At 49.8% G+C, this 15186-nt stretch overlaps 1 protein-coding gene across 1 annotated transcript; it reads right to left on the minus strand.

Annotated features, from left to right (window-relative positions):
- Positions 1 to 3030: 3030 nt before the first annotated feature.
- Positions 3031 to 14721, minus strand: LZTFL1 (leucine zipper transcription factor like 1). The gene is made up of 10 exons (XM_004581397.3): positions 14565 to 14721; positions 11648 to 11772; positions 9610 to 9804; positions 8188 to 8248; positions 6763 to 6834; positions 5823 to 5888; positions 5659 to 5736; positions 5406 to 5582; positions 4048 to 4151; positions 3031 to 3359 (listed from the first exon to the last, which is right to left on the minus strand). The coding sequence occupies exons 1-10, from the start codon at positions 14565 to 14567 to the stop codon at positions 3341 to 3343; spliced, it is 900 nt and encodes a 299-aa protein (XP_004581454.3). The 5' UTR covers positions 14568 to 14721; the 3' UTR covers positions 3031 to 3340.
- Positions 14722 to 15186: the final 465 nt, after the last annotated feature.

Raw genomic sequence — 15186 nt, forward strand, 5'->3', positions numbered from 1 at the left:
TAAGGTAGGCAGAGCCCTCCCTTCTGAAGGCCACCTCCGAAGTATGGCTGCGTCAAGAGGAAACCTGCGGCCTCTGAGACACTGGGGGGCAAGCAGCACCCGAAGCGGGGCCCCTCGAAGGGCCTGGAAGCAACAAACAGGCATTGTGCAGGTCGGAGAGGACAGATGCTGACGTGAGCTTGTTTTACATGCCACCAGGGCTTCTCTCCGTGACTGCCCAGTTCATCCTCTGTGTGGAGTGAGATTCAACCAGCCACGTGCTGGGCAAACAACAGGAGCGCAGCGAGGAATCCTTGGTACATTTGTTGTTGACCCTGGCAGTGTGTCTTCCTTCCCGTTAAATGCTTTTGCTGGGAACAAGCACTCAGGAGTGACTCGAAGGCCTCATCAGGCAGAGAAGGAAAACAGACCGAACACTGTGAAAATATTTGCAAGGGTCAGGGTCTCCGGAGAGCCAGCCTGTGACCCCCTGAGGGCTTCTCTCTGTGGCCTGCTGGGCTGTTTCGTGCTTGTTCTTGTTGTTTCATAACAGCACAAGCCCCTCCTGACCCACTCTGCCGGGAAACACACGGGCTTCTTGGGTTCCCAAGCTCCGTGCTTCACAGTGCCTTTCATGTGCTTGACCCTCGAGTGACTCTCCAGACGTGGTCCATGGACGGGCGGTGCTGGCATCGGCAGGGAGCTTGGGAGACACGCAGATTCTCAGGCCTGGCCCAGACCTCCTGCCCTGGAACCTGCGGCTGCAGCGGACTCTTGGGGTTCTGGCAGGGCGGGGGGCCGGGAGAGGGGGCTGGGTGCTTGTGGGCCAGGAATGTGCAGAAATTTTAGATCTGGCAGTGCACCACGATCCTCCCTGGAGCTCTGGGACACAAATGCACACATCTCAACGACAAGCTAGCATGGGAGTCTCGAGTGTCCAGCTTCCTGAGGTTGTCACGGGGATGGGGTGGGGGTGTGAGCTGGAGCCCCACCATGCCTTGTCGGTGGTCCTCTTTGGCTGCTCTTTTCCACTTTTTATTCCCAGAAGATACAGGATAAAGGGACGGGTGCTGAGGAGCTGTGGGTTAAGCTCATGCCTGCAACCCTAGCATCCCATTGTCAGGGCACCAGTTCAAGTCCTGGCTGCTCTGCATCTGACCCTCTCTGCTCACGCTCCTGGGGAAGCTGCAGAAGCAGTCCTTGGGTCTCTGCCACCCATATGGGAAACCCGGCTAGAGTGCTGGTCTCCTGGATTCCACCTGACCCAGCCCTCACTTTTTGTCTAGCCCTCATCTATCTTGCTCCTAAAACAAGTGGAAATGGGGCCCAGCACGGTAGCCTGGCGGCTGAAGTCCTTGCCTTGCACACACCAGGATCCCATATGGGCGCCGGATGCTATCCTGGAGGACCCGCTTCCCATCCAGCTCCCTACTTGTAGCCCGGGAAAGCAGTCGAGGATGGCCCAATGCCTTAGGGACCCTGCACCCACGTGGGAGACCCAGAAGCAGCTCCTGGCTTCAGATCAGCTCAGCTCCAGCCATGCGGACACTTGGGAATGAATCATTGGATGGAAGATCTTCCTCTCTGTCTCTCCTCTCTGTATAACTGAATTTCTAATAAAAAAATCTTTAAAAAAAAAAAGTGAAAATGCATGGTCAATAGGAAAAGCTCTCTTGAAAACATTTTATTTCCTTTTTATTTTTCCTAATTTGAAAGGCAGAGAGGAGAGAGAACCAGCCCTTGGTATACTCCTCAGTGCCCACAGGAGCTATGGTGGGCCAGGCCAAAGCAGAAGTGGATAACTCAGCCTGTGTCCCTCATGTGGGTGCTAGGGACCTAAGTCCTGCATGCACCAACTGTTGTCTCCCAGGCACTGGCCCTCCCACCTGAGAGTCCCACAGTCCTGCTTAAGTCTCCTCTCTGACCCTACATCCCCAAGACAAAAACAAACAAAAACCACGTGGCTTGTTTTTGCCCAGTTCTGTAATTCCTGTAAATGAAATCAGAGTGAGGGTCTTTTCCATGTCTTGACTCCTGTTTGTCGGACACACCCATGTTCTGTGTAGTTCCACATAGCTGTAGTTTGTGTTTCCATGGCAAGAGGCGGTCCATTTTATGGATCCAGCAACTGAAGACTTTTTAGTAGAACAGGCTTTGAGTGGCTCAGTCTACTGCACTTTGTTGAGATTAGCTCATTGTGGGGTCAATTCCCATAAATGATCTCCGTGTGCTTAACAGGAAAGTGGATACACTGGGGGAAGTGGTGTTTTCTATACTGCCTTAAAATTGTCAATATTTAACAACACATTATTTTTATCTTCTGTATATTGATGTCTCTTGGCCAGCCTCATCAAATCATCGCCAAATGTAATGTGTTAAAACCTCCCACGATGAACATGGGGCTGCCTTTTCATCATGCTACTTCACACAGAACAAGCGACGAGGGTCAAACCTTCAGCTCTTAAGTCTTCCTGGAAGAGGAGAACTTCCACCATATGGAGTGGCTGGCAATCAGCAGTGTTAAGCTGTTATCGTTTGTGAAATGTGTTTTCCATGCACACTATCATGTTGGCTATGAATAAGGATGGGCGTCCCGGAGCCCAGGAACTGGCACGCCGACGCCAGAGTGCCCAGATGTAGGCATGCCAGGAGTCCTTCCTGAGGTCTGAGGGTTACTGGGAACACATCTGACCTCTCCTCGATCTCCTATTTCAGCGCCAATGACACAATCCCTGCGGTGGTGCCACCAGGCTCCGAGCACCTGACTGCACATTGCTCCGAGAACCTCCCCTACCACTTCCTTGTGCTCACTGTTCCTGGGCTGGTCCTCTCGTGGGGCCTTTGCCCTTGCTGGTTGCCTGGAATTCTCCTCCCCGGTTGGCCCCACAGCTGGCTCCCTCATTTCCTACTAGTCATTGCTCTGAAGTCTCCTCCTCCTCAGGCCTGGAGCTCAAGGGCCACTTCAGTGCTTCACATTCTCCGTTCTCCTGGCTCCATCACTAACTGGCATACTGTGTGTTTCTTACTTAGCCAACCTTAGACGAGTTAATATTTCAATTTTAAAAATAAAGTTTATTTATAACAACAATCTTCAACAACTCCGTATTTAACTTTGCCCCTGGGAGATGCACCAGTACAGATGCTGTTAGCTTTCTTAATACTAAGATACACTTTTTCCATCAATACAGAAGGACAGGGCTTTCCTACCTACGCTGCAGCGCTCTCCTCCACTGGCAAGAACTCTGAGCCTGCAGCAGTCAGCAGGCTGGGATGGCCAGCCATGGTCATAAGGAATTTTCTTTTCTCATTTAGCTAAAAAAAGCATTTCCCGGTGCCAGCTTCTGGATGATGTCTTCAGCTTCTAGTCTTCCGGTTCATACCTGGAGACACAAAACCAGAGAATAAAGTCATGACACCTGTTGTCACTGTCATTACCACGTGACTGCCCTTGAGGCCCCACCAGTCACTACACCAGGACGCTGTGTTTTTCGCTGAAAATCCAAGTCAGACCCATTGAAGGCACTGTGATGGTGACACAGGGGATGTCTGCAGGAGCTGACAACACGAGCCAGATCCCCCAGGCGCCCTCAGACTCCAAGGCTCTGTGTCGTCACAGATCTGCGGCAGCTTCGCGTAACTGTCTCAGCTGTCAGACTACAAACAGCTGCTCTGAGTATGCAAGTGACAGTTCCACAGGCCTTCCTCTCCAAGGACAGACTGAATCTTGAATTTTCTAGTTCTGTTCCCCCAGAACTCTAACATGGGTAAATTGTCAGCTGAGTTTCCTGAAGGCTTCTGATCATATACATGACCTAGATGGGCGGACTGCAACTGGCTCAGCAGGGACCCCTGCAAAAGGGATGGTTCTTGCCACCCTGGGAGCTTGCTGAGTTCTCCTCCGATATCCCACTAAGTGAATCTGCTGCCAAGAGTGGGTATTGCAGGTGCATGCGACCCTGAAGGGCTGGCTCAGTCTCCAGAGAAGCCCTGGCGGGCGTTCCAGGCGAGCAGGCTCGGAGTCCGTACAGTCCAGACGTCAATAGAGGTGGGGGGACCATGCCTGCTTACTTGGCCAGTCTTTTCCTCAGGTCTTTGATTTGGTCATTCTTCTTGGTAAGGATTTCTTTCATGTTTCTATAGGCAGCGGTTTGCTGAAATTTCTTCTCTAATTCCTACTTAGTAAAAAAAAAAAGTTAGCATTTTATTAAGATAGCCAAGGAAAGAAATAACAAATGTGATGCAAATGTGTAGATTTTTGTGCTAATTTTCCAAAAAACTTGTCTGTATTGTTTGCTAAATTCCCTTAAAAACTACATAGTATTAACACTGCCTAATCCTTAAAAAGCAGATTCTTTTAAATAGGAAGTAAACAAAACGGTGAACTCTCTCTAAGCACAAAGTTAACAAGGAACGCAAGCACGCAATGGCTTAGATACAGGCAATCTGTTCGAAATACTAAACTGATCTTCAGGTTAAAAAAAAAAAAGTGTTCTTTTTCCAAACCACAAAGCAGCTTCAGTATTTCAGGAGGAGGGTTTTTAATTTAGGTAAATTTTAGTCTCCATATTCTTAAGACCTCGTGTTTCATCTAAACTATGAAAAAGGGTTTGAGACCCTTTAAAAGGAGGAGTCACCCATCCCTTTGCCGGGCTGCGGGAGGACACAGCAGCGAGGAAGGTGCGGCCACTACTTGGTGTCACAGCATTTCAGCATCAAAGATGGAGGGGTTGGGCCAGCAAGACAGCTCAACTGCTAATCCTCCACCAAGCAATGTGGCATCCCAAGGCAATGGCAGTTATATGAGAAATAAGACTTAAGGTGATGCTTTCCTTTGCATTTTGTGCTTACTATACTTTACCTTTTGCTATTGCATACATGTGACATTAGAAATCAAAGCAATAGAGCTATTTTAATTTTGAAAATAAGTTTGGGGCCCTGCACAATGGTTCAGTGGCTAAATCCTTGCCTTGCATGTACCGAGATCCTATATGAGTGCTTATTTATGTCCTGACTGCTCCACTTCCCATCCAGCTCCCTGCTTGTGGCCTGGGAAAGCAGAGGCAGCTGGCCCAAAGCCTTGGGACCCCATGCCCATGTAAGAGACCCAGTAGAAGTTCTTGGCTCCTGGCTTCAGATCAGCTCAGCTCTGGCCATTGCAGCCACTTGGGGAGTGAGCTAGCGGATGGAAGATCTGTTTCTCCTTCTCTCTATAAATCTACATTTCCAATAAAAATAAATAAATCTTAAACAAACAAAAAGGATGTGCCGAGAGGGTAATCTTTAGAACACACACTTGTTGCTGCTCTGAGGTAAGCCACCTGCGTGTGCAGCTGCCCCACCCTCCGTCAGTCCCCTCTGTTCCCCTCTCCTGCGTCCAGCACTTCCTAGAACATGCCCAGCAGGGCCCAGCAACAGGCTCGTCTGACCTTCTCAGCCATGTTTAGCTGCTCCTGGACCCGCAAGAAGTCGTGTCTGGCCGTCACTAGATTCTCCTCCAGGGATTTCTGGCTTTCTGTCTTGTCATTAAGTGTCTTTTGAAACTCACTTTTTAGAGCAGCGACTGTATTTTCCAAGTCGCTCAAGTCTTGGGCCTTTATGAAATCCTATGAGAAACAAATTTAAGTTCAGCACCGTATACGATTTAGAATGAGGGATAAAGTCCTAGAAAAGTTCCTTCACCTTCTGATTTCCTTGATCGAGCTGTAACTCCTGCAGTGCTCTTTCTAGTTTTGACTTCTCATCCAGTACAACTGTAGCCTGTAACCAAAGGCAAACAGGGCACGTTTGGCACATCGACAGTAGTTACCTCTTCCCGCAGTTTTATGACGAGCTTTCTCCGTCACCTGCATCTCGATGGTCTTCAGCCTTGTCTTCAACTTCTCATTCTCTTCTTGAAGTCTTAGAATTTCCTTTATGAGTAAATTCAAGTTTTACTATCTTCATAGAAATATTTTTAATGTTTCAAATTATTACTCATTTCACTCAAAAGTTTAAAATTCAACTATGACAAAAATAGCTAAAAACGTTGCCAGCCTTGGTTACTGGTCATATCCCAGTTTTTGCCCAGCCTTGATAATCTATGAGTCAGTTTTGGCTCAAGAGTTCTAGTTTCTCCTGTCTCTCAGACACACCTTCCTCCTTCACTTCTCCAGGCTCTCTGGCATCGCACATTCCCTCTGTGCAAAAGCACCTGTCCGCGCAGCCTCACTTCTCCCTGCTGCCCCGTGTTCACCTCAGCCCCGGCAGGAGCACTGTCCTTGGTTCTGCTTACAAGGCCTTCTCTCTGACCACTGCCCATTCCGCCATGCCATGCCCCTTCTCGTCCCTCTCCCAGTCGGCCTGCACCTGCTGAGTAAGCTGGGCCTTACGGCAGAGTCTTGCCGGCTTTTCTCACCTTCTCTGATCTCTGACACCCATAGCACGCGGGGGAGTACTTTCCACAGGACTAGCTCTAACATTACAATGAAATGGTGACACTTCTGAGAGCAAGAGACCACAAAACATTACTGTCCTTGATCTCCAACAATATCTAATCATGAAAAATATTTATTAACAATGTTCACAAACTTTAAACACATATTTCCCCAAATTCCATGCCTCCACTTTCACCATGGGAAGGCGTCAGGAGCTCTCAGACCTCAGGAAGAACGTACGCCCTCTGCTGGCCCATGGGGTAAGTGAACCACAGGGCCAACCAAAGCCAACGCCAGCTCTTTCCACTGTTTCTCTACCCTAGAGTTCCCTGAACAATGAGCACAGAATTTGCAAAGATGATGATACTACCTTGTTTAGGAGTTCTGTTGTCCCACCTTCATTAATTGGAACAAGTTTTGGCTTTGTAGTCTCCATTATGGGCTGGAAAAAAAAAACAATCTGAAATCACTAGAGAGCAAAACATGTCCACTCACCCAACACTTGGAGTTTCTAAGCAGAAGATGCAATACAAAAATGGAAATTAAAAGGTTGTATTTTGGTGCAAAAAATTTTTAACATCTGTGCATACAAGAGATTTTCCAAAAATTTATGCAAAATACATATTAAGTACATGGATTTCAAATTCTTTTAGAATAAAATAAAACGCTCTAATCCCATTTCCGGAAACTTTTTGAAGTCCTCCACACAGAATCAGATCCACTGAGATATGAACGCGAAGGGCTTGGGGAACTTCCATGGGTTTCATTCTTCCCACCTCATGCCTGGGGTGTACCTGTCCCTCATTGCCCAGCCCATGCTAGAGATAACATGAAACCGATCTCCTCAGGGAACGGGAACGTGGGAAGAGCGGAGCGAGGCAGGGAAGTTCAAGGCCAGTGCTGATAAAGATCCTAGCACCTAGGAGGAACTTTAATCAGTGGCAGCTGGGACAGAAATTTCTGTCTGACCCTCAGCCTCTTAGAAGACCTGCAATATCGGTGAGGATTTAGGCAACTTCAGTTCAGAAACGGAATAACTCAACAACATACTTAGCAATTTACTAATGTATACTCAGAGAGTTCATGTCCCTCATTCCAGATATCTCTTGGCCAGAAATGTGTCCCACAGGAGTATCTGCAAGAGGCTTTGTGTGTGCCTGGTTCATCACAGCGGGGTGCAACTGTGCGCCAACAGGGGTATGTACGGTGCAGCTGTACCATGGAATGCCAAGGGGGGGTCCTTGTAAACACTGAGTGATTAGGAGGGAAAGCCGGTGGCCACCTGCTAGGTGAGGGGACTCAGCCAGCTGCACCCAGGGAAGCTGCTCAAGGACACACAGCCCAGGGTGAGAGTCAGGTGTCTGTGTGACCCTCAAGCCTGAGCTCCACATCTACTGAGTCAAGTTCACAGGGCCAAACCTTGGGCTGGACCACAGGGAGGGAGGGAGAGGGACAGAGGGAGAGAGGGAGGGGGGGGAGAGAGAGAGAGAGAGTGTGTGTGTGTGTGACAGCAAGAGAGCGAGGGAGGGAGGGGGGGCAGGGAAGAGAGAAAAGGGGAGGGGGAGGGGGAGAGGGAGAGACATGCATGTATGTGTCTGTGGATCACATCAGACCAAAACAGTTTTTTTTTTTTTCCCAAACCTATTCTTTATTGGCCTGAAAAATGTACCAGCCAGTTCTGCTTTGAGAGGAATGCTTGCCCTTGAGGGCCCTTGCTCCGCCCTACAAAGTGCTCTGAGTGGAGTGTCTGAAGGACTGACTCTTGAGATGTGCATTTAGAATGGGCCAGAATTACCTTTTTGCTTGAAGATGTGAATTCTGCTTTTTCAAATTCTGCTACTTGTTCTAACAGTTCCCTTGAAAACAAAAGCAGATAGCATAATGCATTCATTTCAAAGAGCTCTGTGTACGCCGCACACACTGGGGTCATCTTGTCACGTGCCCCAGAGGAGCGGGCACGCACAGATCTGCACTGTGCCACCACTCACACCTGGTTCCAGCACTTCCTGCCCCTTCTTCCTTGGCCTTAGTGGGTGTCATTACATGCTGCCAGACAATGATGCTAAAGTGACACTTGCAGTCAATTCTGCATTTCTGAGGTGCTCTGAAGGGAATCCCTGTGACATAATACACACTGTTGGCTCACAGGGGTTCCAGAAAGACAAGCTCATTTTTAACAAGGAAGTCTTATACAAATAGCCACAACATGGACTGAAAAACAGCATCCTGGAGTTGTGGAGAAGGCACCTGGCAACTTGCAAAGGTAAGGGAAAGCTTTGTACCGCAGCAGTGACGACTCCTGACTGCTCCCTGGCACCTGCAAGGGTGCCTGCCAGTCACTGCCTCACAGCTGCAGAGGGGCAGGGCTGCCCACTGCTCCCCGGCTGAGCTGCAGCCTGCTGGGATAGAGTGTGAGCGCAGGCCCTGGAGGGCAGTGCTGCCTGCTTTTCTCAGGACGGTCTCAACTTCACGGATTCTAACTTATTATTTTTTAATTAGTAAGCTTTTGTATTTGATGTTTCCTAGTTTAAACATTAGTGTATATACTTTTCAATGCAGTCTGAATTGGTGGTATTTGCTACACAGATGGTCCCGACATACAGTGGTCGGACTGGGGACTTTTGGACTGTGGGTGGTACAGAAGGGATCTGCCTTCAGCCGCCCAGTGCTCTGAATTCTGAATTCACATCTCGCTGTAGTGACCTGCGGCACAATCTTCTCTCCTGTCCGCCATGTGCCAGGCAGGGCCCAGCTGACACTACACCATGCTGTGCTGCTCAGATGGCATGCCTGATGAGTCGGGTGTGGCTTTCACAGAATGTGCTTTCAACAACGACGTTTTTAACTTAGGATGAGTTTGGTTATAGAGCCTTTCTAAGTCCAGGGTCATCTACTTTGGCATTAATTTTTCAGGTGTTTCAGCTGACCTCTCTGTAGAGACTGACTGATTCTGACTCTGCTAAGATGCTGTGATGGGTGATTAATGACAGCCTACAGAATAAGTTCGCGAATCACCCAGAATCAATTCTCCTTGATACTCAGGCAGGGCAGAAACACAGCCTTCTAAAGGAAGCAAGCGGTACCGGGAGGCCCCTCGGGGACCAGCTGCTCGGCTGCCTAACCTACCCGGATTTTCTCACATCCCAGCCCCACGGAAATACCAACAGAGGCCGCTGTGTGTCTGCATGGTCACGGTCATGGGTCTATCCCTGGTCACCTGTTCTCCAGCTCAGAGATATCTGACTGCAGCTTGAGGTACCACTTCTCGGCCTGTGAGAAGAGCTGCCGGAGCAGCAGCACGTTGGTGTGGGCAGTGTTGATGAGCTCGGACTCCACCTCGCTGTGCACCACGGCCTGCAGCCCGTTCAGGACGTCCGAGACCTCGTCCACGGTGAAGGTCTCCTCCACCAGTCTGAAAAGCAAGCAGGGCCAGAAACGTCCGGATCGACAGCGAAACCCGTTCACACCAAGTAACACAGCGAGATGGCTGTGCTCGTGCCGCCCAGGGGACTGGAGGAGGCCAGTGACGGCGCCTTCGACAATCACCTTCCTCATTAATACACAGATGAAGAATAGCTTCAACTCACTTTTTCATATCTAGCCAGATGATGAAGTGGCAACTGATGCCCCACATAGGGGCATCCTTCAATACTTGGCAAGCCATCACCTGCTTCTTCCTTTCATTGTTTAATTAAAAAGACATTCTTTCAGCTGCCAGTAAAATTTGTCTTGAAAGATATGAAGAAAGTGCAGTTTTTCCTTTCCAATATTTCTCTAGCATTCTGATAATCACGTTAGTAAATGCCGAGGAGAAATAATCAGTTATTACATATTACTTGTTTGGCACTCTAGGGACCCAAATGGGGAAAGAAAAAAAGAAAAAAACCAGACCCAAGTTATCATAAAGCTCTCCAACCCTCCAAAGATGACCCTCACCATCCACAGTGACCACCTTCCACGGAGTGCCCGGCTGGTGGGGACTTCAAAGGCATCTTCCTCACGCCCTAACTTCACAGACAGGACACAGGGATGGAGGGTGGGGGGACCTGCCCGAAACCCCACATCATCTTCAGCCGCCTCAGTGACACGGCCGCCAGCTGAGCCCGAGAAGGCCCTGGGGCCTCTTTCTTCCCAGCCCCACGTGGCGGTCACAGTCCTCCCTACCCCAGCCTCCGCCCTCAGCCTCAGCTGCCTCCTCACTTCTGAAGGGAATCAAATCAGATCCCGCTGCACTCACAGCTTATTGGGGTTACCCTCAAGTGAACAGCATTTCATTACAATTCTTCAACACTTCATCTAGTCAGAATTTAACCACTCTAAGAAAAATCAGTTATTTTTAATAAAAGTTGGTGTGAATTCTATTACTACTTTCTACATTCCTTCACAGAACATACCAGATTCTTGCCAATTCAATTGTTGCTTTCTGCTGGGGATTCAGCAACCAGACCACCACATGCTGAGTGGATAAAGGGCTGAGGCAGACACAAGCCAAGGCCCTGTGACAACTGTGGCTCACTTGCAAATCTTCATTTGCACCTGATTTAACATCTAATTATCTTCTGATTCTGGTCCATGCAAATTAGTGACCACTGCTTGCTACAAAACAATTAACAACTGCAGTACTGGCCAGAGACTTCCTCATGGATCCCTGGCATTTTTCCCTGCTCTTATTATTATTATTTTTTATATAACCACCAAGAATTTTTAAAAATAAATATGAATTTAAGAATATTCTAAAGTAAAATGACAGTAATATAACTTACAAATAATACTCCTGATAGAAAATTTTATCTATATTGTAAAAATGGTGACTGATATTATAAAAATGCTGTGTTAAGACTGAAATAAATATCTTTGTCCCCATTCTAATTCTTCCCTTGAACGTCATGGGCATTTGTCTTGCTTATCGCGCTGAGTGCAGCTCTAACCTTCTAATTAAGGATGCGGGTGAGTGCAGCTCTGCCACCTGTAATACAAGCAGTCCACCGCTGAGCCACAGGGGCTACACAGCTTCCTGCCGACCCTGCTCTGCCAAGCGACAGTGTGTCTGGCGACAGATTCATCGCTCTCAGCACAATCCACCACAAACTGACTTGCCGCTCAGACACCCACAAGGGCCGGGTGGGCTGCTCTCAGAGCACAGCTGATGGTGACAATCCCCGGTACGGCATGTGATGGCCTCCGCGGCCGCCCGTCCATGCCGGCTGCAGGGAAGGTCCCCGCTCTCATGCGGGGTCCTCAGAGGTCCCCTGTACCTGCTCTCCTTGAGGTCCTGGAAGCATGAGTCCACAGTCTTGAGCCTCAAGCCTCTCTTGGAACGTGCGAAGCGCATGTAATTAATAACTTCATTTTGATGGTGCTCATTTAGACCCAATTCTGCCTGAAAGAGAGAGAAGTGATTCACACGTTAGTCTGGAGGGTTTGAGAACAGAACCAACAATGAAAATGTACAGACTGGGGTTGGTATTGCTGCACAGTGGGTAAAGCTGCCACCTGCAGTGCCAGCATCCCATTCGGGTTAGCAGAATGCCCACTACAGGAACATTCTTCAGCCGATGAGTCTGCTCAGCAGCTCTGAAGCATAGGATTTCCTGCTGCAGGGTTGGCGTGGTGGCTTAGCATACTAATCCTCTGCCCGTAGTGTTGGCATCTCATATGGGCTGCAGTTCAAGTCTTGGCTATTCCACTTCCCATCAGGCTCCCTGCTTGTGGCCTGGGAAAGTAGTGGAGGATGGCCCAAAGCCTTGGGACCCTGAACCCAAGTAGGAGACCTAGCAGAAGCTCCTGCTCCTGGCTTCAGAGCGGCCCAACTCTGCTCATTGTGGCCATCTGGGGAGTGAGCAGTGGATGGACGATCTCTCTCTCTTTCTGTAACCCAAGAATTTCCTGCCTGCCTCTGCTTGTACTCGTGACACCCTGGTCCTTGCCTAAAAGCATTTCCACGCCCTGTCAGGAGTCTGAGTACCACCCGGCCCGTGCTGGGAACCGTCTAACAACAGGTTCCCTGGGGAGGAGGGGGTCCTGCCTCACAGTCCTCCAACTGCCACAGTGTGACTCCTCCACCGGCTCAGTTCAGGTGTCCAGTGCAGTGACCCTGAATGCCCAGCCAGCATGAACACATGCAGAGGACCTCAACTATCCAGGGAAACAAAGTGGAATTAAAAATTTAGTTAGGTGGAAAAAAATTTTTTTGAAACCCATGCAGGGTTTTTTTCACAACAAGCATTTTTCATGAACTTTCGGAAGTACCCTCAGTCTCCACCCCATTACCGAACTCCTACCCAACCTACAAGGCCCAGCCTCTCTGACCAGCTCCGAGGGGCTCCTTGGCTTACCCTCAGTCATGCCTGTCTCCAACTGCTAGTGACCATCGTCCTCCCGGCTCCAGCAGGCACTGTCACAGACTGATAACCACCTTGTACCATGAGCCCCGTTTACTCCCCTTCCTGTGTTGCTCCCGCAGCTAGACTGCAAGTTCAGTATGTATAGAAATAATTTCTTTATTTTCAAATATTTATTATGTGAAAGGCAGAGACAGAGACATCTTCCTCTGCTGGTCCACTCTCCTACTGGCCATGCCAGCTGGAGCTGAGCTGGTAGCTTGGAGCTTCTGGGTTTCCCATGTGGGTGCAGTGGCCCAAGGACATTAGCCATCCTCTGATGCTTTCCCAGGCCACAAGGAGGAAGCTGGATGGGAAGCGGAGCATCTGGGACATAAACCAGTGCCCATATGGGATGTCAGTGAGGCAGGTAGCAGATAAGCATGCTACACCACTGTGCTGGTCGCAGGAATAATTTTTTTAATACCACATAACACTTGGCACAGTGTCTTGTGGACAGCAAGTGGCCAATTCACATCAATTACTTTCCCTTCTGTCAGGGGTTAAAACTGGTTTAGGAGCATGAAGAAAAAAATTTGCCAAACTGAAAAGGACAGCTTTTAGGTTTAAAGACAGAAGAGTTCATCTAAAATGCGGTAAGGAAAGGGAACAGGATGGCAGTTGAGTTGGATGGGAGAATTAGCAAGTCACTCCTGAGGAACAGGAATAGGTCAATGTGGTTTCAAGAGACAAAGCGCTGACTTAAAACCCAAGCTTGAATTCTGGGACGCGACCATTACTGAATCGCTGCACCTCATGGACATCAGTCACCACCCTGACCGTGCCCACAAATCCACATGCAAATCTACTATGAGGAGAAGTGTAGGGATTGGGGTGAAGGGGGGAAAATCCCAGTACCTATGAAATTGTGTCATGTAATACAATGTAATTAATGAATAATAAAAAAAAAAGAAGTGTAGGGACGAGATGAGCAGGAAGCAGTAAGCCCCAGCAGGTCTGGAATGCCGACTCTGCTGCACTGTGTCTGTCTCCTCGCCTCAACAACCCTCCCGCTGTGACTGCCGCTGCGGCGCCAAAGCCTCCGCGAAAACCAGGCTAATGGAAAGAAGCGAAAGTAGATCCCAACAGGTGGCATTTTTTGATGTGACATTACGGTCATCTATCTTTCAACTCATTTTCACAAAATGTTTTGAAAAGCAACAGAAGGAGTGGGGCAGGCTCTAACCACGTAAGAGAAAAGGGAACATCTGTTTTGCTCACGGTTTACGCTCTGGCCTCTGCAACAGAGCACAGTGCGGACCAGACAAGGAGTTCTGATGGTGCAGGTACTCTGGCAGCTGGCTGAAGCATCATTCCCTTCCCTCAACACTTCAGTGCCCCATTTACGAGGGCACGCCAAATCTGCTGCAGGAATTACTGGTTAGCTGTCACTGATAAGGAATGCCACCTAAACGTCCTTAGCAATATAGTAAGGGGCTTGGAATCTTAGCCCGTCCCCATTAGCACGTTGGATGAGTTTTACAAAGAAAGTTGGATTAGTTCTTCTCGCTTGTTGTGTGTGTGTATGGGGGGGGGGGGGCGAGACTGCGCCCCACTTGTGCCTTCCCGCAGGCTCTCGGCACTCGCCACCTGCGAGGTGTGGCTCGGCGCAGGACGAGGGACCGCAGCGGGGCAAGGCCACCAGGACACCCAGGTTTCCCCTGCAGGAGACGCGGCGGCGGTTACCCGAGCCTGTTCCCAAGAAGCTTGGCAGAGGGCCCGGCCCACCCGCTTGCCCTCTCCTGCCCCGGCTGCTCCCCTCTCCTCGACGCCCAGAGATGCAGCTACTCACCATGGCACCGGGCTGGGGTGGGAAATGCCTGACGAGGCCTTGGGGAGCCCAGGCTGACCAAGAGTGGCAGGAACCCCGGAGCCACGCACGGAGGGAGGGATGTTTGGAAGCCTCTGGTTGCTAACGGGAACGGAGGCACGTGGGCCTGCAGTTACGCGTTTTCGTTGGCTCTGAGCGATCACGCGACAGGAAATTCCTTGCAGGCGGCCGAACCGCCGCAGGCGCGCTGGCTCCGGAGCTGCTAGTCCCGCCTCCCCGCGCCACGCGAACTTTGGGAGCCGAGCCTCGTTGCCCTTGGTAACGGAACGGGAGGCGGCTGCCCGGGGCTCCTGATGCGCCTGCGCACCGAGGCTAGGGCACTGTCGGTTCCCCGCTTGGTCAGGTTTTTCTCCCGGAAATTTTGATGCGAGAAGCCCAGTTCGGGTTCTGGGTCTGATCCCTGAAGAGATACTGCCTTATGAAGGAAAAGTGTGGGATGAGACGGATGAGAGTGGTTAGGCCTTGAAGAATTGGGAACAGCCACCAAGTGGGCTTAGCCATGGAGTGGGGCTCAGCAGGTGTACAGAAGAGTCAGTGAGTGATCCCAGAGCAGTGGACACTAAGAGAAGCTCGGCGCACAATG

The sequence above is a fragment of the Ochotona princeps genome, chromosome 21, assembly GCF_030435755.1.
Source record: "Ochotona princeps isolate mOchPri1 chromosome 21, mOchPri1.hap1, whole genome shotgun sequence".
NCBI lineage: Eukaryota > Metazoa > Chordata > Mammalia > Lagomorpha > Ochotonidae > Ochotona > Ochotona princeps.

Coding starts and splice junctions, on each gene's coding strand:
- LZTFL1 (XM_004581397.3), bottom strand. Junction 9,805..11,647: donor CAGGACCTCAAGGAGAGCAG/GTACAGGGGACC, acceptor CTTGCTTTTCAG/ACTGGTGGAGGAGACCTTCA. Junction 8,249..9,609: donor ATCTCTGAGCTGGAGAACAG/GTGACCAGGGAT, acceptor TTTGTTTTCAAG/GGAACTGTTAGAACAAGTAG.